This window comes from Sceloporus undulatus, chromosome 2, assembly GCF_019175285.1.
Source record: "Sceloporus undulatus isolate JIND9_A2432 ecotype Alabama chromosome 2, SceUnd_v1.1, whole genome shotgun sequence".
In the NCBI taxonomy this organism is placed as follows: Eukaryota; Metazoa; Chordata; class Lepidosauria; order Squamata; family Phrynosomatidae; genus Sceloporus; species Sceloporus undulatus.
Window position 1 is genome coordinate 280763978 of NC_056523.1, and position 21972 is coordinate 280785949.

General features: G+C 37.0%; 1 protein-coding gene across 1 annotated transcript in view; it reads right to left on the minus strand.

Moving 5' to 3' along the window:
• The window catches only part of ADGRV1 (adhesion G protein-coupled receptor V1), a 384090-nt gene that overhangs the window by 173836 nt on the left and 188282 nt on the right, over window positions 1-21972 (minus strand). Inside the window, 13 exon segments of the mRNA XM_042447787.1 lie at window positions 2077-2319; window positions 4533-4689; window positions 6040-6169; window positions 7261-8099; window positions 8888-9023; window positions 10278-10449; window positions 11455-11598; window positions 12070-12543; window positions 12946-13095; window positions 16640-16879; window positions 18244-18463; window positions 18988-19189; window positions 21527-21675. Of these exon segments, the coding sequence (XP_042303721.1) occupies window positions 2077-2319; window positions 4533-4689; window positions 6040-6169; window positions 7261-8099; window positions 8888-9023; window positions 10278-10449; window positions 11455-11598; window positions 12070-12543; window positions 12946-13095; window positions 16640-16879; window positions 18244-18463; window positions 18988-19189; window positions 21527-21675 (3256 nt within the window).

Sequence of the window (21972 nt, forward strand, 5' to 3'; positions counted from 1 at the left end):
GCAGTAGCATAGCATAGCATATAAAAAGGTGTATTTTAACTACTAGAAAATTTGTATGGAAACTGTATATCTTTAAACTGGTCTGTATTGTTGGTAAGGTATGTCAGGAAACAGATTTTCTTACTGGGTAGTGAAGAAGGAGAGACGCACCACAAATAGGGCCAGCCCTGCTTGATAGGAGAATTGATGTTTAAATGGTGCAATGGCTTTTTTTTTTTTAAAGTGTTGCCTGTAGTGAGAGTCAGGGCACTATTTCATCTCTTTCAGGTAGCAAAATGTTTTGAGACTGTACTACCTACTTCATTGCCTGCAGAAATCAAGAGGTAGCACTGGAGGCATGAGGAGGCTGGGTGAATGTAATGCAAGTGTGTCTTGGACTACAACTCCCAGAATTCTTCAGAATTCTAGTGCCTGAGAGCAGAGCTGTAAAGTATCTTAAAGGATGCTGGTGGGGACCTGCAGAATAAAACCCAGAGTGAATTAAAGAGGGATTTTGAATGCATGAGGAATTAGTGAAAATGGCTTGCATTGCCCAGCTGCAAAAGAAAGGGATGTGCATGTGATAGATAAATGGGATAAACAGTTACCTGGCTGTACAGATGGGCAGTGTGGGTTGCATACATCCGGAAGAAAGAGAGAATGAGTGAGTGTTTGTGTGTGTGTGTGTGTGTGTGTAAGAGAAAAAGAGGGAGAATTAGAGTTTAATAGTGATCCAAAACCGTATATGTAGTGTTGAGGGTGAGACAGGAGGAAATAAGAATTTGTGACTGTATGTCCACAGTGTGTGGGGTATTTTTCTTTTTATTGATTTACGATGTGTTTCCTATGTTAGGAAATATATTTAGTAGAATAAACTAATTTTAGAGGTAATCTGGGCAAATAATTGGCTTGTCTTTCTCTGACATGTATGGTCTGCTGGACAGAGCTTGGGAAGTTATTTTTAAAAAATAATTCATTTCCATTGCTTATTACAGTGCTGGGGAAGTAACACATTGATGATACTCATTGTAGTATTGGAAGTGTGACTTCTTATATTGTTTGATGTGTTGCTTGCTATTTTTCCATTGCATTGGGTGGTAGTGAAGATTTTAGGATTAATAAAAGAATGACAAACTCCTTGTCAAAATGCTTCCAAAATACCACTTAAAAGTAACTTGTGGTAGTAACTGGAAACTGTTATTCAATACACCAGTAAAGCAACTTCACTCTTATTTACTGTACTAGTTTTGAAAGGCTTCTGAAGCACAAAGCTGTATATTCAGGGGACTGATTTAGTGTCCTAGGGCTTACCTCCCAGCTTTGATTTTTGTTTTGTTTTTCTTGAGTAAGTTGTGTTTTTGTTTGATAATTTCTCTTTCTGAGGAAATGGTACTTTGTGACTGGCTATAGTCATCACACTATTTGATGACTAGGCTATGTTCTTACTGGTAGTCATGTTGTGCTGGTGCCAGTGACAAATTTTCAGAATTCCAACTGTGCCTTCTGGTCCCAAAAGGCTGAAAACAACTGATAACACGGTCAGAAAGTAAGTCAGGCTGTGCAAGCTCCACCAAGTCACCTAGAGACAATCTTCATTGCTGAACATATTTGAAACTAGGTTTACCAAATGCAAATCTAACATGTTATCAACAATGTTTTAGTGATTCTCACAGGTGTTGCTATTGTTATTGTTCTTAGGACTAATCAGTATTCATTCCAGAACTTATGAAATTTGCTACAAGTGAAATCAGTGAACTTACCACTTACATTATGAAATCGAAGCTTACTGATTTCACCTGTAGCGAATTCTGCAAGTGCCGAAATGGACAGATTATTTTTATGAGTGAATAAAAGAGTGCACAAGTCAGTCTTCAGTCAGTTTGACTACCTGAGAATATACTTTGATGAATTCAGAGTAGATATGTCAATCCTTTAACAAAGAGAAAGTGGAAGCTCCATGCTGATACAGTTAACTGCTGTACCTAATATATATATATATATATTATGTAGAGAGTAAACAACTTTTCCTTTGCTTTTAAGAATGTGAGAGGAACAAATGAAGACATGAAAGCAGATACATCCATGCATCAGTCCTACCTGAGTCCTGAAGCCAACTGAAATGGTAACTGCTGTGCTAGAATCTCTAACCACCTGGAGACTGATTAAAGTGTTCTTCCTGAGTGCCACAGCCAGACGAGACCCAACAGCAAAGTAGATTAAACCCCAAGAAGAATCACTTTCTGGGACTATTATGTATGCAAATCTGGCACTGTTGTTTAAAGCTGCTCCTGCACCCACTTCATAGAGCTCCACAAAAAAAGAAGTCTCCAGTTCAGGCACCTGTAAATTAGAAAGACTATTCAGGGTACTTTAGCAATTCACCTTGAAAGGCAAATGTAACAAAATAAATTTGGAACTCGACCCCAGGGTGTAGAATTTCCATTCCAAAGAGGACATTGCTAACCCCCACCATCAGGTTGTCCTTCCACTATGAGGCAATGACCATTGTATTAGGCTTTTAGCAACTGTCTGATTCTGAGGGAGTGAATCCCCCCAAGGCCCTTATACCAAAACAAAATCTAAACCATCAGGCCTACTTTCAGGCATTTTTTGGCCCTCAAACCACCCAAAACCATAGCTGTTTGCTTCGCCAGATCCTCCAAAGCCCTCCATATCTCCACAAAAAATAAAAGTGATCTACAGTATTATATTTTAACTCTGTGTTTATTTGTTTTTAATTGTGTTTTGTATTTTAACGTACGCCACCTTGAGCCTTGAGAGAGGTAGGAAAGAAAGAAAATTGATGATGATGATGATTAAATGAAAAATCATTCAAAATTGTGGCCAGAATTGATACTGCATCACTTCAGGCATGGCAAAATGTATCAGTATGAACTGCCAAGTGGACACAGGGTGGAAAAATAGCTCTAGCTCCCTGTGCAGCTGTCCACCTATACCTTAAAGGAAGGAATATGACACCAGGACACATAAACATTTTGTCCTAAGGAAAATACACATTGGTCTGAAACAGATGGGTGAAAATAGCTGGCTTTCATGTGGCTTGAGGGCATGGCGATTACATAACTCACACCCCCAAGCTGTGTGGAAGCCGTCCCCAAGCTGTCCTAATCCAGAAAAGCCACCCTGAAAAGGAGGAGAAAAAAACACTCCTTTTCAGAGGTCGCTTGGGAACTGTGGCAGCAGGGAGGATTGGGGTTGCAAACATGTGGTTGATACGGCTCTGGGCCAAGCAGCACTGGGGTGGCCCCAATCTGCCCTTTTTGGGCAGTCTGTTTCACCCCATTGTGGTGGACAAGGTCCCAGTGAGTGCCCAATGAGTAATTATGATGCCACTAGAAAGATCAATTTATACACAAGTTAATATGAGGATGGAGACTCAAGAGGCCCTAAAAACATCATGTTATAGGAAGAAAGTGTAGTTTTTGCTAGGCAGGTGAAAATATAAGATGATGGTTATGAGGATCCTGAAGGAGAGACAACCCAAAATCCATGAGATTAAAGAAGCAGCCCACCCCAAATGGAAAGAGGAAAACATCAGGTCTATGAGTATATTTACACCATACATTTAAACAATTTGATTTTACTTTAATTGTTATGGCTCCAATTTATGGAATCTTGCTATTTGTAGTTAGAGAAGTCTAGTGTACTTCTTTGAATTACAACTCTAGAAATCTCTAACAAAAAAATCAAATATCTTTCCAAGCTACAAATCCAGTAATTCTTTAAGATGGAACCATGTACTCTCATTAGACTGCTATATCTGTGTAATTCAGTCACACTCCATCTTTCTTAGGTCTGTGAAGGACATGGGGAAGTTTGGGGAATTTAAGAGGTCAACTTGCACTGCCTGTGAAATTAGAGTTCACATGGGCTATTGTGGTGGTGAGATGGAATAAATAGAATTTGGGTTAAAATAGGCTATAAAATGGATCCTTAAAAATAAGTTTAAATCTACAAGGCACAGTTTTGGAAGTTTTTAAACCTGACCATAAAAGCTAACGTAGTAGAGTGTTTTACCACTGAAAAACTGGATGGGCAATCAGATTAGCAAGCCAAATTTCAGATAGTACTCCTGACTCCTGACCTAAAGTCAGTACTGGCTGAAATTTGGCTTGCTAATCTGGAGATTTACCTTTTCTGAGCATGAATGACAAAACAGAACTGAGTGGAAAATCATTTACACTGTCCTAGAGAATATCTCTAGGAGTCTCCATTTAAAGACATTTGTACCAGTTCAATAGTTCTTAGCTAGTGAAATACCTAAAATTCTAGAAATTTTCCACTGTATGCTTTTGAAAAGCATACAGTGGAAATAATCCTGTGCATAACATGTCTGCACAGAGAACACAAGGGATGGACAGATCCAATAGTCCAATTATATGCTAATGTCAGCAAGCAAACATCTGCTTCCCCAGCTTCCCCTTGCCCACCCTGATAACAACATTTCCACTTGCAGCCTGGGTAATATTTTGGGGACTCCTTAGAAAACCATTCCAGCCCATGTTGACAATACCATAATAACAAGTACTCACATTATCTGGTTTGATCTCAATAGAAATGGTGCATTCTGTTTGACCAACATTACAAGTGTAACTCCTCTGGACAGCCATCAGCTCATTTGCCAACTGTGCCATTCTCTGCAGGACAACAGATGTTCGATTAAAGGTAACACGCAATGAGATCTCCACACTTCAAAAGCCCTATCAACAATGAAGAAAAAATAAATACACTGACAAAGCACCAATAAGGAAGTGTATACTTCATCCACAGCTTTCCCTCCTGTGCTCCCAAATTTACCAGGCAGAATACTGTCTTAAGAAGTAAAAAACAAAAATCATTTGTGGCATGCTTCCTAAGGCTATTCAAAGATACCTTAAAGAGCCTATAGATTTGACTTTTACAATTCAATGTGTGGGTCTTCTGTAATGTTCTTAGCTGATTCAGGACCATGTCGTTCCTGTGATGTTTTCTACCTTTGTCTCCCTGTCAAATTTTTGAAAATGTTTTAATTTCTTCTATATTTAACATGTCAAATAAAGAAGGGCAGTGACATTCAGTCACTTCCAGGGAATAAAGGCACTATGGGTGTATCAAAACAAAAACAATGCAGTTTGACACCACTTAATGGCACGGCTCTAGCTACAGAATCCTAGGTTTTGTAGATTTGTAAGGCACTGGACCTCTTGCCACTGAAGTCTAAACACCTTGTAAAATTAAATCCACTATTCCATAGGATGGAGCTGAAAACTTAAAGTGGTGTCAAACTGTATTTATTTCTAGAGTGTAGATGCATCCTAAGTAGCATATGAGGATATAAGAGAGATTATGAGAAACTCTTTGAATTCTAACAAACCCTAGGACAAATTGACTGGCAAATGCCAGCCACTGCAACAAGTGAAGGATAACTGAAACATCCACTACTCTTTGATTTGGACTACATGTATATAAGCATTCAAGAAAAGAGTTAAGAGATCCTCAACTTTTTAAAATAACACATTCAGCATTTTGAAAGATAGGGAAATGACTCTTCAGCAGTTTCGGAAAGGTTGCTCAAATAAAGTTGAGCAATCTTTTCAGCCCTCATTCTATCTTAGTACTTTCAGCTCTAAACATAATGGACGGGATCCCCGCTTAGGAGTGGGGTTCAAGGAAGATTATTATTGAGTCTGAGATCAGGTGCACTATGAACCTCTGGTCCTATCTAACGGATTATTGCATCTTTAGTGAAGTCAGAAATAAATCAAAAGTGCATGTAAATAGGAAGGAAATTAATTTCACACCTCTGCTATTATGTATATGAGTTAGGCTGATAAAGTGTTCAATTCTCTCATTTTTGCTCAGTTCTAGTACACTGACTGACTGATTTAAATCATTTTCTAAATTTGTGAAGAAGATCTGCCAGATTGCAGTAAACTACTGGAGCATCTATAAAGGGAAAAATTTATTATAAAATTCCATGTTAACCTCTTCTGCTAATAGCAGCATCCTTGATTTCAATACAGCATATTAGTGCATGTGGGGACAGCACTTTTTACCAGCCATTGCCTGCACCTGTTTGGTTGCCGTGTAACAATGAGTTGCACCTCCCTCTTCTCAGAATCCTCATTAAGCAGGAGGCCATGTTGTGCCTCTCCAATGAATCCCAGAATTCCATTCTGAAGATCATTTCCTATATGAAAAAGGGAAAATCTAAAATTATTAAGAAAATCATGCTTGTCCATTTATTTTCCTATCACACAAAAATAGAGATACTTATACAAAACTGAATAAGAACATATTATTGCATAGATGAAGAAACTGAATGTGGTCTTAATATTTTAATTGGATTTGTTTTGTAAAGCTACAATAGAAATATTGGATGACTAATATTGCCAATAGGGGTTCTGTTGGGCTTGTTTGGTTATAATAACCACACTGCTTTTGTAGATGAAACAGCATTTGCTTACTAAACCATCAGTCATTAAAAAAACCACTGGTTACATAAACCTGGGATGGTATTGCAGGTTGATGACAATAGGTAGAACTTTCATCAGGATTTTAGAAAATCTACTAACATTTCAGCTGATTTAAGGAATACTTCAGGGTTTTCAAAAGAAGTGGCAAGGATATGTTGACTTGATCAAAATGGACAGTTGAACATAAAAACTGCTTGATGCTGTAACTCAGGAATGGAAAAGGTATAGCCTATTCACCATATGAGGCCTCTAAGTCCATTTCTTGACCTAAATTTAAAAGTGTCAGGTGTCAAACACAGATCCAAGTTCTTTACTAGTCCACATTTACTCTTACTATTCAGGCTGGGAAGCTCAACCGGAAACTTTCAGGTCATATGACATATGGAAAGAGAGCCTTTTCAGGAGATAACACACATAAAATATACAGTAAAAATATGAAGTAAAATAACTTAATGAAATAGCCTCTCAGCTAAACTACAGTTTTAAAAAATCTATATTGCCAAGAGTGTTTTTTTCTTAAAGTCATAGCCAAGCTCTTCATAAGGAAGGGCAGGATAGAAAAAAAAAACTTTATATGGAAGTTAAGATTCAGTAAAAAACAGTCTTATATTGAAAGTGAGAGAAATTCCTTCTCTCATCTCATCATAAAGTACTAAGACTGTTTTTTTTTTATGTTCTCCTAAATTTTCAGCCAAAAAGCTGAAAAGCAATGAAGAACTATAGGCAATGAAGGTGCTGCATAAATAACCACATTCATATCATGTAAGCTGCTTTCTGAGTTAAAAACAAATCAAAACACTAGTACCTTTGATAATTATTGCGGCAAACCCTGCAAATCCATATTCATCCATCATTTCTGTAATCTGAGCTCCACCTTGAGGGTCAGAAAGGATAACACCAAAAAATTCTTGTCCTTCAGGCTCATCATCATCAAGAATTCTGACAGACACTTGGCTTTCTCTTTCTCCATCCACTAATGCAACAGATAGAGCCAGCTCTTCAAAATCTGCCCCTTCAATTGCCCAAGTTATGTTAGAAATCCCAGCCACAACCTCAAAGGAGAATGGAATTGTTCCTCTCTGAGCATTTATTCCACCAAATGTTTTAACACTGACCGAGACATTTCCCACAAACCCCTGAGTCCTTCTAATGTGAATCAGAACTGTGCTGTTGTTTGTGTCTTCTTCAGTGTAAATAACAGCTGGTCCAAGGCTTAAAATTCCATGATGGATATCCCCGGCCAGTATGGTAACTGATGCAACATTAAATTCTGGGTTCAAACGTGGATTCTGGATTAGGTCAAATTGCTGTATAGCTAAAATGTCCACAGATGTTAAATTCACAAAAAATAGTTCATCATCTTCTGAAATGTTGTCATCAATGATCAAGATTTCAAACACAGCTTCAACCTGAAGAGGCCTAAAAACAAGTTCTCCACCAAGAACAGGTACAAAGTCATCTATTGGTTTGGCACTTCCTGCAATTGTCTGATAGAACAGTTTTGTAATGTTGCTTTGGTAACCAAAAAGTCTTTGTACATATAACCTGACTGCTTGCTCTTCTTCCCTTACCAACATTTCTCTTGAGCTAGGAGCAAATTGAAAGATTCCCAATGGCTCAATTTCAGCAACAGTGTGGTCTGATCTATAAAAGAAGAGAGCAAAAAACAAAACAAAAGTGGCTTTCAGTTTTCTGAAAATCATCTTTAACTGCTGAAACAAACCAAAAATAGGATAAAACACCTGCATATTGGATTCATCTGAGACTTTCATTTTACTGGATAGATTAGTTAATGAATTCAGTCATTCTGGGTGACCATATTCACACAGAGAGAGATGTGGAGGTCTGTTATTCTATATTTATTTCCAAGATCCTGCATCAGGAGACATGTCTCTGTCATGTCACTACAACAGATCTCCCAATTAAGCTTCCAGCTTCTTTTTCAGTGTGGCAGCCCTCCCCCTCAAGACAGTCATTTCCAGTGGAGAGTCAGGGGAGCAACAGAGATGTGTCCAGCTATTTCCTTTAAGCAGGACACAGCACAACAGGCATTGTCAGGGACCTCTTATGGGTTCCTTGAGAAATGTGATGTTATTGCTATGCATCCATCTAAATAACTAGCCATGTCTCTGCTGCTCCAACTATTTTGGGCAGGGCGGTGTTTAGATGAAATTCCAATCTCCCACAATGACCAAAGAAGTGGGTTATAATGGCATAAGTTGATTGTATGCCACTGGAGTCAATAACAGGATACCAGCTTATATCTATAGATGCAAGTGGGTATGTTTGCATAATGAACAGTCTGAAAACAATTTATAGGGCCTTAATGGATGATTACCTTGAAAACCATGTAAGGTGTTCTTTGCATGAGAAGAAAAGATATAATTTAATACCTGAGTTAGTTCACAGTTTTTGCATCCTAGTTTGCTTACCTTAGACGAGCTCCGCCAGGCACATTGCTATGCACAGCTGAAAGATGCACAGCAAACACCTCAGGACTACTTGGATTTGGAACAACATGCAATAAAATAACTCTGTTTGTTTCCCCATGCGAAAACTTAACAGTGCCTGAGAAAAGATAATGGGGGGGGGGGGGAGAATGACTGGTAAACAAGTAGATAGTTGAATAGGAAAAATCATTTAATGTTAGATCATGAAGCAATTAAGTTTTATCAGCTGTCTTGCTAAGAATGAAATAGGAGCACACTTCTTTTATCCACTCCAGGAATCCCCCTTTTCTAATTCAACAAATTCCTACCCACTGAAGTTCTCATATGCTGAACATACTTCTAGGAAGATTTTGGAGAATAAAAGGGATGTTAAATTTTAAGCATTTTACGAATAAAAGAATAACTAATATATGTCAACAAATATGGAAAACAAAAGGGTGGCCAACAGACTGAAAATGATCAATACACATCCCCATCCAGAAAAAAGGGGACACAAAGGATTGCAGCAATTATAGGACCATAGCATTAATCTCCCACACAAGCAAAATTATGCTCAAAATTCCACAACATAGACTTTAATCATACATGGAGAGAGAAATTCCAGAGATACAAGTGGTGTTCAGAAAAGGAACAGGCACTTAGGGACCATACTGCAAATATACTATGGCTAATGTAGTACGTGAAGGAATTCAAGAAGAAAATCAGTGTGTACTTTATAGCCTGTAGCAAAGTATTTGACTGCATAGATCACAAGAAGCTATGGATTGCTCTTAAGGTCATAGGAGTGCCACCACATTTGATATTCCGGATGAGAAATCTGTACTTAGGACAAGAAGCTACTGTCAGAACAGAATATGGAGAAACAGAATTGAAAAAGACGTCAGGCAAGGCTGCATATCATCACTCTATTTGTTCAACTCATACACAGAACATATCATAAGATTAGCAGATTTAGACTCAGAAGAAGGAGGAGTGGCCTACATAAATTCATCTTAGACAATGAGGAAATAAAAATTGTTTCTGTACCTTGGATCAGACATTGATAAGAACAGAAGACTAGGAATGGGAAGGGAAGCTATGAAAGAACTAGAAAGGATCCTAAAGAGTAAAGATATACAACTGAACACTAAAGTTAGAATTGTCTCAGCCATTATATTTTCCCAGCCGCCGTCCCAGTCATTATATAAGAAAGAGTGTGACAGATCTAACTGAGAGTTCTGATGGAGTAAATTCTATTATCTAACTTTCTAGATAATGACCAGCCTTGAAGAAACAATAACAGTTTCCTTTCAACAGGGCTTGGTAAACATCTTATCATACATCTTTGATCTGCCTACTAAACTTGAGGGACAGCAAATAATATAGCACTTACCAGAAGCTGGTGTAATATTGCCCGGGCGAAGATACTCTGGATTAAGGTCAGCTGGATATCCAGAACTCCAGACTACTGTTATAGAGCCATATGCTCCTTTTCGAGTTATCAGTGCTTGGCTTGTCCCTGCTGTAATATTTGTAAGTTGTAAGATAACAGAATCAAAGGCGACCTATCAAAACAGGGAAACATGTTATTATTGCCAGAAATGTTTGGAATTATATACAGTATAAGCATCAGAACTCCAGAATTAATAGCAAGGGTACAGCAAGGTTGTGGAAAATCCAGCCCATGAGCTTGTAGCATTTGGGGGATGCTTTTTAATAGAAAAATATGTGTAGCTTTTAAACAGAAAAAAATAAAAAAGAAAGCAAAAAGATGGGGAGGTGATCCAGCAAAGGGGCAGCTGTGCAATAATGTATGAAAACCTGATGGGGCCCACAAACCTCCAGCTGTCACTGACACCTCAACACAAAGTATTATTCTATACAGTGAAGCATTGCATTATTTACAAAGAAACACATACTCATGCAGGTTTAATTATAATAGAAAACATAAGATAGCAGGTCATTTTTATTCTCACATAATCTAATTATATCTAATGAATGATTATGTAGAGAGATCTTATAGCACCTTTGAGACTAACTGAAACAAAGAAGTTGACAGCATGAGCTTTCATAGACTAAAGTCTACTTCCTCAGAGAACTCATGTTGCCAACTTCTTTCTTTCGATTAATTTCAAAGGTGCTACAAGATCTCTCTACATAGTGATTCTACGGACAAAAACGGCTATATCTTTGAATTCTGTATCTAATGAAAATATGCCAAAGTAGATAACAGTATCTGGAAACACATAGAAAAAAAACTATCATGTTATTAAGCTATATATTCCAAAACTGTTGCAAGAATGACTAGATTTTGCCTTTGTGAGGTATCATGACAGTATTTGAGCCAGAAAAATATACAGTACTGATTCAGTGTAAGATGTTCTTAGACCCAGAGCAAGCAAAGAAAGATGAACATTAAAGAAGGACTACTGTCCAGTTTTGCACTTCTTTATTGATAAGTAATTTCTTCAAATGCTTCAACATTCTGAACAATATTGGCTATGTACATATAGAAAGCTGTAATCTGCCCTCTGGTGGTAAAGGCACTACACTACTTTAAGTCTCATTACCTGAGAATTGGCAGCTTCCATGGGAACTGGAACAGAGACTGACATTGCTGTCTCCAAAATCTTAGGCACAATCTTGGCACTGACATTAAAAAGGGTTACATTGCTCAATTCCAAAGTAAAATTCAAGCCCAAGAAAAGAAATACCTAGAAGGAGACACACAACAAATCCTTAGCAGTTCTTATTGAGGAAGAACCATTTCAAAACAGCAGTTTTACAAAACCTTATCCAAAATAATGATAGCAACAGGTAACAATGTTAAAATAATAACTAATATTAGATGGCAGCATACTTAGGAGCTCATCACTTGGCTTTTAAATTCAGCTTACCTCTATCCATCTTAAAGCTTATTTTGGGCAGCATCTCTTTTTTATAGATTAAAAAACATAAAACATACATAAAAATGACAATTAGACAAACAAACTATATTTTTTTTAAAAAACCAAGTCACAATAACTAAACAAGGCAGAAAAAGAAAATACATGTTTTTCCAGATCTCTGAGGGCATAAAAAGAGATATTGCTCACAAAATATTGTTGTGCTGCTTACTCAAAACAGTTGCAAACAATACAATAAAGAGCTTCAAGGGGCTTGCAAGGTGAAGGGAAATTACAGACCTGGGTTTGTAGTGGCACTGTTTTCACTCCATAACTGGAACCTTCATTAATTTGCAGTTGTCCTATTTCACTGGCTGCTTTAAGTAGGTTCTCTTCTTTGGGATACGAAATCTGATACTCTACAATAGCATCTGCAAAAGTCCCTGCATGCCGAGTTACATTAATCTGGATGTGGCGGCTAAGATCCCTCTCCACCATTACTGACTGCTTTTCAGAATATAAGGCAAATACTCCATAAGGATCATCATTTGCAATGACTGTGAATTTAGAAATGCTTTTCTCCAGATCCACATCAGCACCTCCTTCTACTGAAGTAATTTGCAACACATAATGCTCATCTATTTCAGGCAGATCATCAGGTAACAAGGATATAACAATCTCAGATGTCCTTTGTTGATCAGGAATTAAAACAGAGCCAGTGGTTGTGAAGAAATCACCCGTGGTATCGGAATCACTACTTATTTGCCAGTGAACCTGGAATAAAGTATTTTTTAAAAAAAAAACTTTGATCAAAAACTTGGTGAAACTTAGTATCTTTTAGATATAATATAGAGTTCATATATACAGGAAAATATAATTCTCTAAAAGAAATACAGTTCTCTGAAACAAATTCAGCTCCCACATATGCTTCTCAAATCATAATTATGGTCCAAATTAAGTTGTCAGTTGTGAATGCCTCTGACTTCCAGATCTTTCTACTGGAGAAATATATTTTAAAACCTCCCAGTCAATCAGGATTGTCAATTCAGAAGTTGGGAAGTAAGCACAAAAAAGTCTGATGTTTCTCTAAAATCTAATTCCACCCTCAAAGACATAATGAGATCTAAAGAGGTCTTAAAAATTTCCAGTTACAACTAAGTATCAACATAAAACTACCGTGATGTTTCCCATGATTCCTTGTATTCTCTTTATGAAAAGTGTGATATTCAATGGCCCTTCAGATGCTGATGGCTCATCATAGTACACTGGGGATAAGGATTCAGGAGCAAACTGCACAATCCCATTAGGATCACCAAACTTTAGAATCTAAAACATATAAAACAGCATAAAGTCATCAGTGGATTTCCCTATCTGTGGGACAGAGAAAATTCAGATAGTTGAAATAATAATTTATAATATATAAATTCAATGTATACTTTTTAAATGGCATATAGTTAGGCTTAAAAGAGCAATGCAACTAATTTTGCATACCCAAAATATCTCTAGAGAAAGTATCACTAGAAAAATACCCCATTGAGTCACAGGGAAAACACTACAATTTTCCTTTTTTAAAAAATTTAATTTTTATAGTATTTCCATAAACAAATATCTCCCTACATTCTATTACATTCTATTAATTTTAACACATTATTTTATATACCCCTCAGTGCCCCCCTTCCTCGGAGCCATTTCCATCCTTATATTCCATCCAAAATTTCAGTTCGTCTTCTGGAGGTAATCTTCCACCTTCTTTTCTCAGTACTTTCTCAATAAATTCTTTCCAAATCCCTTCAGTCATTTCTTTTCCATAGTCCTTTCTTTACTTTCAGTTTACATGTCAATTTATCATTGATGGCTAATTTCTAAACCTCTTTGTACCAATCCTCCACTTCTACATCTATTTTCATTTTCCAACACCTTGCTATTATTAATCTCGCTGCTGTGAGCAAACTTGTTACCAAATCTTTTTTTTTTTTCCATTTCTCTGAATTATCTAATGATAACAAAACTATACAGTACTCGGTCTTCTATCTATTTTTATATTCGTAACATTTTCTATTTCTAGTAGCACTTTTCCCAAGAAATTTTGTACATATTTACATTGCCACCACTTATGTATACTTCTTGGCAGCCTCTCCAACAATTTTTTTCAATTATTCTTGTTAATATTATATAGTCTCAGTGGAGTCAGATACCATTTCCAAATCAACTTATAATAATTTTCTTTTATCTGAACCAATAAAATTTTCAGGTGTTTTTGTTCCCAAATTCTATCCCAATTCTTTATCATTTATTTTACATCCTAATTCTTCTTCCCATAATCCCTTTAGAGTATTTTCTTTTATTTTTCCTCCTTTATTCTCCATCAACATTTTGTAAATTTTACTAGTAATTCCTTTTATGTTCTCATTTTCTTCCATTTCTCTTCCTTTCTGAATTATTTGTTCAAATTGTATATACTTTTTCTTTTCTATATTCCTTTCCCTCCAGTTTTTAATCCATTGTTCTATTTGCATATAGTGAAACCATAAAATTTTTATTCCCATAAATTTTTCTTTTATATTTCTTTTTTCTATTCTTACATCTATCCAATCTTCTATTCTGTCTATTTTCCTTTCCTTTAACTCCTTATCTAAGAATCCTCTCAAGTTCTTTGGGAATTTCTTTCCCATTATTATTGGTGTTATTATTGAATCTTCATTCATTAACTCCTTTTTATGTCTATACCATATTTCTATTATATTTTTCATAAGTGGGTTTCCAATAATTTTTATTTCTTTCCTAGTAGAGTTCTTTAAAAAGATATTCCATATTCTCATATCTACTTCCTCTATATATACTTCTAACCACTCTAAATCTATCCCACCCAACATGCCTTTTATCACAGATCTCAATTGATTAGCCTCATAATATCCTCTTAGATTGGGAAGGCCTAACTCTCCCTCTCTTTGTGTTTTATACCAAAATTGTTTATTTAATCTTGTTCTTTTCCCTCCATTACAGAATATATTTATTAGCTGTTGCCATTTATTCAGTTCAGTTTCCAACACTTTTAATGGTATCATTCTGAATAAAAAATTTGTATATCAAAAAACCACTACAATTTTCCAAAAGCAAATCTGTAATAGAATGGGGTGAGGCTGCCATTAAAAACAACAACTGAAGAGTCTTCGTGGCAGAAGAGAGGGGTATAAGTAGTCTAAATAATAGTAATAACAACAGTTGTTATTATGGAGTTGTTACAGTTGTTATTAACCACTGTGCCACCAGGGCTATGGAGCCCTGGTAGCATCGTGGTTAGATGTTTGTACTACAGCCACTTACTCACTAACCACAAGGTTGTGAGCTCAGTACCAGCCATGGGCTCTGGATCAACTCAGCCTGGCATCCTTCTGAGATTGCTAAATTGAATACCAGCTTGTTGGGGCAATTAGCTTACACATTGTAAACGGCTTCATACATCAGTAAGCGGTATAGAAATGTGCTTGCTATTCCTAACAGTAATGATAGATTAAATCTCAAGGACATTTATGGATCACAGATCCAATACAATGTAATAAAATAAGTAAAGTTTAATCTATATCCAGAAATAGATATAACCATTTAACAAACAAACCTATGCATAGTAGTAAATGGGAGTGTTAGATCTGTAATAACAGCATATGACATTTTGTGACAGATGCAATAATCCATGTGTCCTGGGCCACCATGGCTGGAGACGTGCGTTTGCTGCCCTCTGGTGGTGTTTCTACTTCACATCAGGGAAGGGTTGGGGATGGAGCTGAGTCTATCTAAGCCAGCACCACCCTTCCTTAATCCTCTTTGCAAATGTTGTGCCACCCTCAACTTCAGTGTGGCTGTGTTGGTCGCATTAAGGACCGGGTAGGAATTTTCTCCCCTTTCCAAGGGTTTTTCATCTACCTCACACTGTTGTTTGGGGCCTTGGAAAATAGGCTTAAGTGTGGACTTAAATAGGTGGTCACTGGCTGTTGATGGGGTGAGAATTAGTTGTCAGGTGAACACCTATGGCACCTGCTTGGGGTGAAGATTAGGCCTCTTAAACTTTCTCTTTAAGTCTTGTGACTAAGAAGAGAGGGAAAGAGATGTTCCTTAGGGCTGACCTGGGATATAACTCTCAATCAGGTCCTGTGAGTTGAGTGAGGAAATCTCAGATTGGCGTTCCAGATGTGAGCTAGCCGGGGAGCAACCGTCATAGGTTTTTCCACGGAGCTCAGGTGTTTCACCCAGGGGAAGCTGAGGAGGCGGTCTGAGGAACAGACCACCTGCCACAGCTGCTCCTGCACCAGGTTGCTCCCTTAAAGTTTTACAGGTTTTCAAGAAGACAGTTAAATAGGTTAATTCAATAAAGTGGCCCATTTTACAACCCATATATGTGTCTGGTCTCTTATTTCAAGTTGGACAGCAATGGGATTTTGTGTAACTAAAGCTATTGAATCTGCACAGTGTTTGTCAAGGATTGAGGATGTGACACCAACCAGCACAGAAGAGCAAGTTAAATGTCGGGGAGCTAAGAGACACCCAATCCTACCAGGTAGAAACATTCAGTGATGTAACAACTGTAATATTGATGAGAATTATTGACTTGACCTAGTTTATGAAGAAAGAAAACTGACAGAAAAAAGATTAGACAAAGCATACAATGACCATGGCTGCAAGTGGCTGAACATATTAGTATAAACATCCCAACAATTTCCTAAGATAAAGCACGTGCATGCTTTTGTTCAACTATATTGTCACAAAGCCTCGAGCAACTGCTTGCTTACTGTTAGGCAGGAAAAAGGGAGAGGGGCTCAATTTTTTTCAATAAGCCCTACTGAAGTTGTCAGTAACAAAAATAGGTATTATTTACTATTAGTGTAATGCTGGCAGCCTTGGGATCCACTTCAGTTTCACCCTTCACAGCATGCAGTCTAATAATGTATGTTTCCTGAACTTCAACTTCTTCATGAGGATAAATTTCCAAATTGATGCTTCGCAGACCTCCTTCTGCCTCTTCAAAATAAAATGATCCATTCACTGGGTCACCAATGTCACTGTTTACAGCAGGCAAAATGACCTCTGAATTAGGTCCTAGAATGTCCCAATTAATCTGTGGAAGACATATTTTTCAAGTATAGCATTTGTTAGTATTCAAAATGTGTCACGATAGAGACAAAAAATCATGGTATCTATGAAACATTACCAGAAGCCTCTACTTGAAGAGGGATGAAGGATTGTGGTTATTGGTAGGTAAAACATGGCCAGGAGCTTAACTCATCTGATGAGCACTTAGACTTAGTACTTAGACAACCTTAGCCTATAGGAGCTGAGTTGTCAATTCATTTATATATATAGTCATACTCCAATTTTCTACCCATGTGGGCCCATCAAGAGGTTAATGACTATTTTTAAAAAAGAATATAAATAAATTAAATGTACATCAGTACATTAATTGCAATTGGCCACACTCAGAAAGAGAAGCATAAACAGCCTTAAAAGTGGTGGGGAGGGGTGGGGAACACATAGTTACTGCTTAGGCCAAATCCATACTGAAATAATAGCATCTTCACTATCATTTGAAGGCAGGCTGTGTGTGTGTGTGTGTGTGTGTGTGTGTGTGTGTATACACATACACAGGGAAAGAAAGAGAAGAATTTCACATAGTAGATAACATCGACAAGAAGGTATTGACACATGAAATCAGCCTCAAATGAAGACCCAAGTATTTGAATGCGAAACATTTTAGAATTTCGATTCCAAACCTGCCAAACATCCAATATTAAATTGTACTCATCTGCCTATAGCACTTTGTCTTAGGCTTTTAAGTGACGCTTTCGACTCATTAAATCAGAGTATCTATACAAAGAAGAGATACTGTTTATACAACAAGGCTATGAGGATAATGAAACAATATTTATAGCACATGGCAGAAAGTAAACTGTGATAATGTACAATTTATTAATAATGAAATGTTATAATTTATTCTTATTTCCTTAATGTTAAATCATATACTAGCAAATACAGTCTTCACATTATTACTAATATCTGCCTGCTCACTTTTATAGCTGATGATACACTGATGTAAAAAGCACTTTCTTGAGGAACAATCAGAATAAAGGGTGGAATAAAATCTGGGAAGAAATTTAGATTGACTCCATTCAGTTAGTGGTAATGCAGTTCAGCATCTCTTACAGGACACTGATACTGGCAGGACTCTTTTTACCACAGTATCGCTTACATAGGCAACTTTGAGCCTTCGGTATTACTCCCATGCTGCTGCTGAACTGGAGAAGTCATTTGTAGATTGAATTATTTTCAGTAGCATAAGTGGACCAGAAATTACGCCTGCATATTCAAAATTGCATCCTTATGTAACACAATCTTACAGGGGGCTTAAATGAAGGAGTGTGAATTGCAATTCATTCGTTATAAAGCATGTTAATCCCTATGAAAAACAAATAGAGGGGGGCATACCTGAGAATCTCCTATTAATCCTCCTGTTCTTTCCAGCACCATGGAGAGTATCAACGTTACATCAGGATTTGGGAGAATTATTCGACTTTGGTTGAGGAATCGAACAATTCCATGTGGAGAATCACTCCTGGCAATTGTTATTTGGGTCACTAGATGGAGCCCAAGCACTGCTCCCCCACTGGCTCCTGTTAGTTGGATTTCAAAATGCTCAGCATATTCTCTGTTCCAAAGATAACAGAAAATACTTTTTTGCTTCCAAACATGATGCTTCCACACAAATTTCACTGAAATCTGAATACTTGGTAGTTTGATGTCAACACTGCGACATAATTCCACATTAAATTTGTAAACTTCAGCCAAGGAATGTCGCTGGCTGTGTATGGTCTGATTTTAACAGAATTTAATTTATGTGTAACTGCAGCTTGTTTAAAGTATATGCAGAGATAACCATTTTTGTTCTTGCATAAGAAAAAAAATTACAGGAAAAGCCACTGATAACTAGAGAACAATTTGAGATACTAACTTTCCCTCTTATTCTGCACTATCAATACTTGCTATACCACTTAAAGTTTATATTACTTTTTAAATAGCCAAGGATATTGTACATGTTTGGTTGCTGTAGCAGTTTTCTTCGATCATAAATTGCAGCTCTGCTTAAACTGCACACATATCATATTACAAAACACGTTCTCTGAATAGTCATTGTGTAGTGAGTGATAAAATAGAAGCCTTTAATTGTATTACCTTTCATCATCATCTATGATTAAAATATTGATAAAACTCTGGTTTTGGCCATGATGAAAAATCACTGTATTGTTTGCTATATTGTAGTCAATACCATCAGGAAGTGCTGAAATACTTCTAGATATGAAATCTGCAGTCACAAAGCCATAATTCCCATGTCTTCGCACTACTGGAATCATTACCATCCCAACATCCTCCTCCACTAGAAACAATCAGTTCAAAATTAATTAGTGTAGTTTCTAAATTGCATGTTTGCATATAACAACATTGTGCTTGAGCTCTCTCATACATATGCTTTCACACATATGCTCAGGTAGTATTATGACATTAAGAAGTTAACAAGAACTATGTTATCAAACTGGAGGCCTATGTAGTCTAGCATTCTAGTCATGCAATAACTAATTGTCTATGGGATGCACATAAGCTGCATGAGTGCACCAGATCCTTTCTGTTTGTGCTAGTGATTCTCACTGAGTACAAATATCACTGATCCAAAATTATAATCAATAACACTTCATTTACCCTTGAAATTAATTATTTCCATTCATTGTATATAGACTGGAAATCATATGGGAGGCCCATAAATTATTTTTGTTGTTGTTTATTCATGCATTTATTCAAGCGATTGAGCCCACCATATAAGCTTTGTTCTTCAGATATATCAATTTGCCACATTATATGCAAAATATATATGGGGCTTTGATTTCCTTTGGAATCTTCTTTATTCAGGAAGGACATATTTATTACCTGATCCAATACATGGAAAAGAGAATGTATCTTAGCAATGGAGGTCACCAAACGTGGGCTACTAAATGAGTAAGGCCCAAGTAAGAACAACAAAAGGTGACTCCAAACTCTGAAGAGTATGCCTTTGTGTAATAAATGTGACTTCAAGTCGTCTATTAACCTATGGCAATCTCATGAATTTCATAGCGTTTTCTTAGATAAGGAACACTCAGAGGTGGTTTTCCCAGTTCTTTCCTCTGAAATATATCTTACTGCACCTGCTATTCACTGGTGGTCTCCTATCCAGGTAATAACTGGGGATGACCCTACTTAGCTTCCAAGATCAGGCAATATCCGTTGCCTTCAAGGTATTCAGGCCTACACTGAAGAGTACACTGACACAAGCAAAAACAAACAAACAAACCCAGGTGGATATAGCTGAAGCCATCTCCTAATTATCAACCAATTGCTTTAGTGGAAAACAAAACTTAATAATTGTGACTATTCATGGGACCCTTTACAACAAAGTCATCAGTTGCCAGGAGAGGGAACTGTGATGTATAAATGGAAACTAGTATTATGTAAAACTGATTTTAGGTCATGAACTATATCCAGTATAACATATAGAAAGCAGGTTTTGCTGGGAGTACAGACATGTTAAATTAAGAAAAGAGATGGGGGACATAAAATAAAAACCAAGGTAGCAATAACATCAGTGTTTGTTTAGACTTTAGGTTCACTTGTCCCAGTTCCATTGTGTTGCCTAGGAGCATATCCGACTTAGAGTTTATCCCCTCATCTATTCAAATTCACTCATCTATTACAGCTGTAAAAGTATACAACATTTAACTATGGCATCAAAAATTTGGAAGCACAGAATCAGTGCAACAGATCCAGCCCTGAGTGCTACAGAATTTGGAAGTATTTCAACTTGCAGATTCACATTCCAAAAGTAATTTTTCCGAGCTCTTCTGCTAGGTGTGGGGATTCATTTGCCAGGACCATGCTTACAATATCAATTAGTGTATACTGATCCTCATTTAGAAGAGCAAGTGTATCAGGAATCTGCTTCTGAACAAGTATTGACCCCACTAGACTGATTAAATTTAAAATTCAAGGTCCTGAACAAATATTCATTGGGCATATCATTAAACACCAAGATTATGTGTAGACTTGCTTATGAGCAGCTTCATTGTTTTTGTTGATACAAATACACAGTCTTTAATCCATTTTTGGTACATATAGATACATTTAAGTTGTTGTGTACTACTGTAGTCCAGAGATACCACAGAATAAAAGCAATATGGAAAGTGACAACTCCATAACCTCAGCAGAAGTGATGGCAATGGCCAGGTTCTCACAGGGAGCAGTTTGTCCAGTAAGGCCACAGCAGCTGCAGTGGCACTGAGGGGGACAAGATAGTGGGCTGATGTAGTGAATCTGTAAATGTGGGGAGAGCTAGGTTGCTCTGGATCTAGCCCAGTCCAATTGTCTTTATGTCCAAAACACCCAGGTTCATTCTAGAGTTTCCTAGCAGCTCCAGAGTACATTGTGGGTTCTCTTAAACTGGATTAATGGCTTAAAACAGTGGCTTTCCTGCGCATCTTCTGGACATATCACACCAGGCCTGGGGTAAATCCAATGTACTGTATACCCTTAAAGTAGACAAGCTTCATGCAAGTACTGATCAAACCAGCCCAGTAAAGATGCCATGTCATATGCCTTCAATGATACTATGTAACCATCACAAATAATGTTGAAGTCACTGAAAGCAACTCTGAATAATACAATAGTAAGCTAAGCTTTAACATACCTTGTAGAGTCATATACAGTGGATCAAATTCAATTATTCCTTCTGCATTGTCACTTTTAGATATAATGACTCTTATTATCGAAGCATTACCAATCTCAGGGGGCTGGTCAATCTGCAGTCCATTTTCTTTTATCATAAAATCAAATCCACTTGCAAAATCATGTAGAGGAAAATACAAATAAATTAGGCAAAATCCTCTGATTCATGTGTGCCCAAAACTTTGTCCCATTATAAACTGATTTGATTCAAACACTGCAACAAACTAAGTGGCTTGGTGTTATGAAAATGAGCCTGTATTTGCAGTACTAGTTTGCAATCCAATTTTTGTGTGGCAAGAACAAAGAACACAAAGAAAATAGTGTGTCCACTTTAAAACCAGTGAAATCCACCACTGAATCCAAACATTAAATCAAGTATGATATGCAGGTTCACTAAATTATATTCCA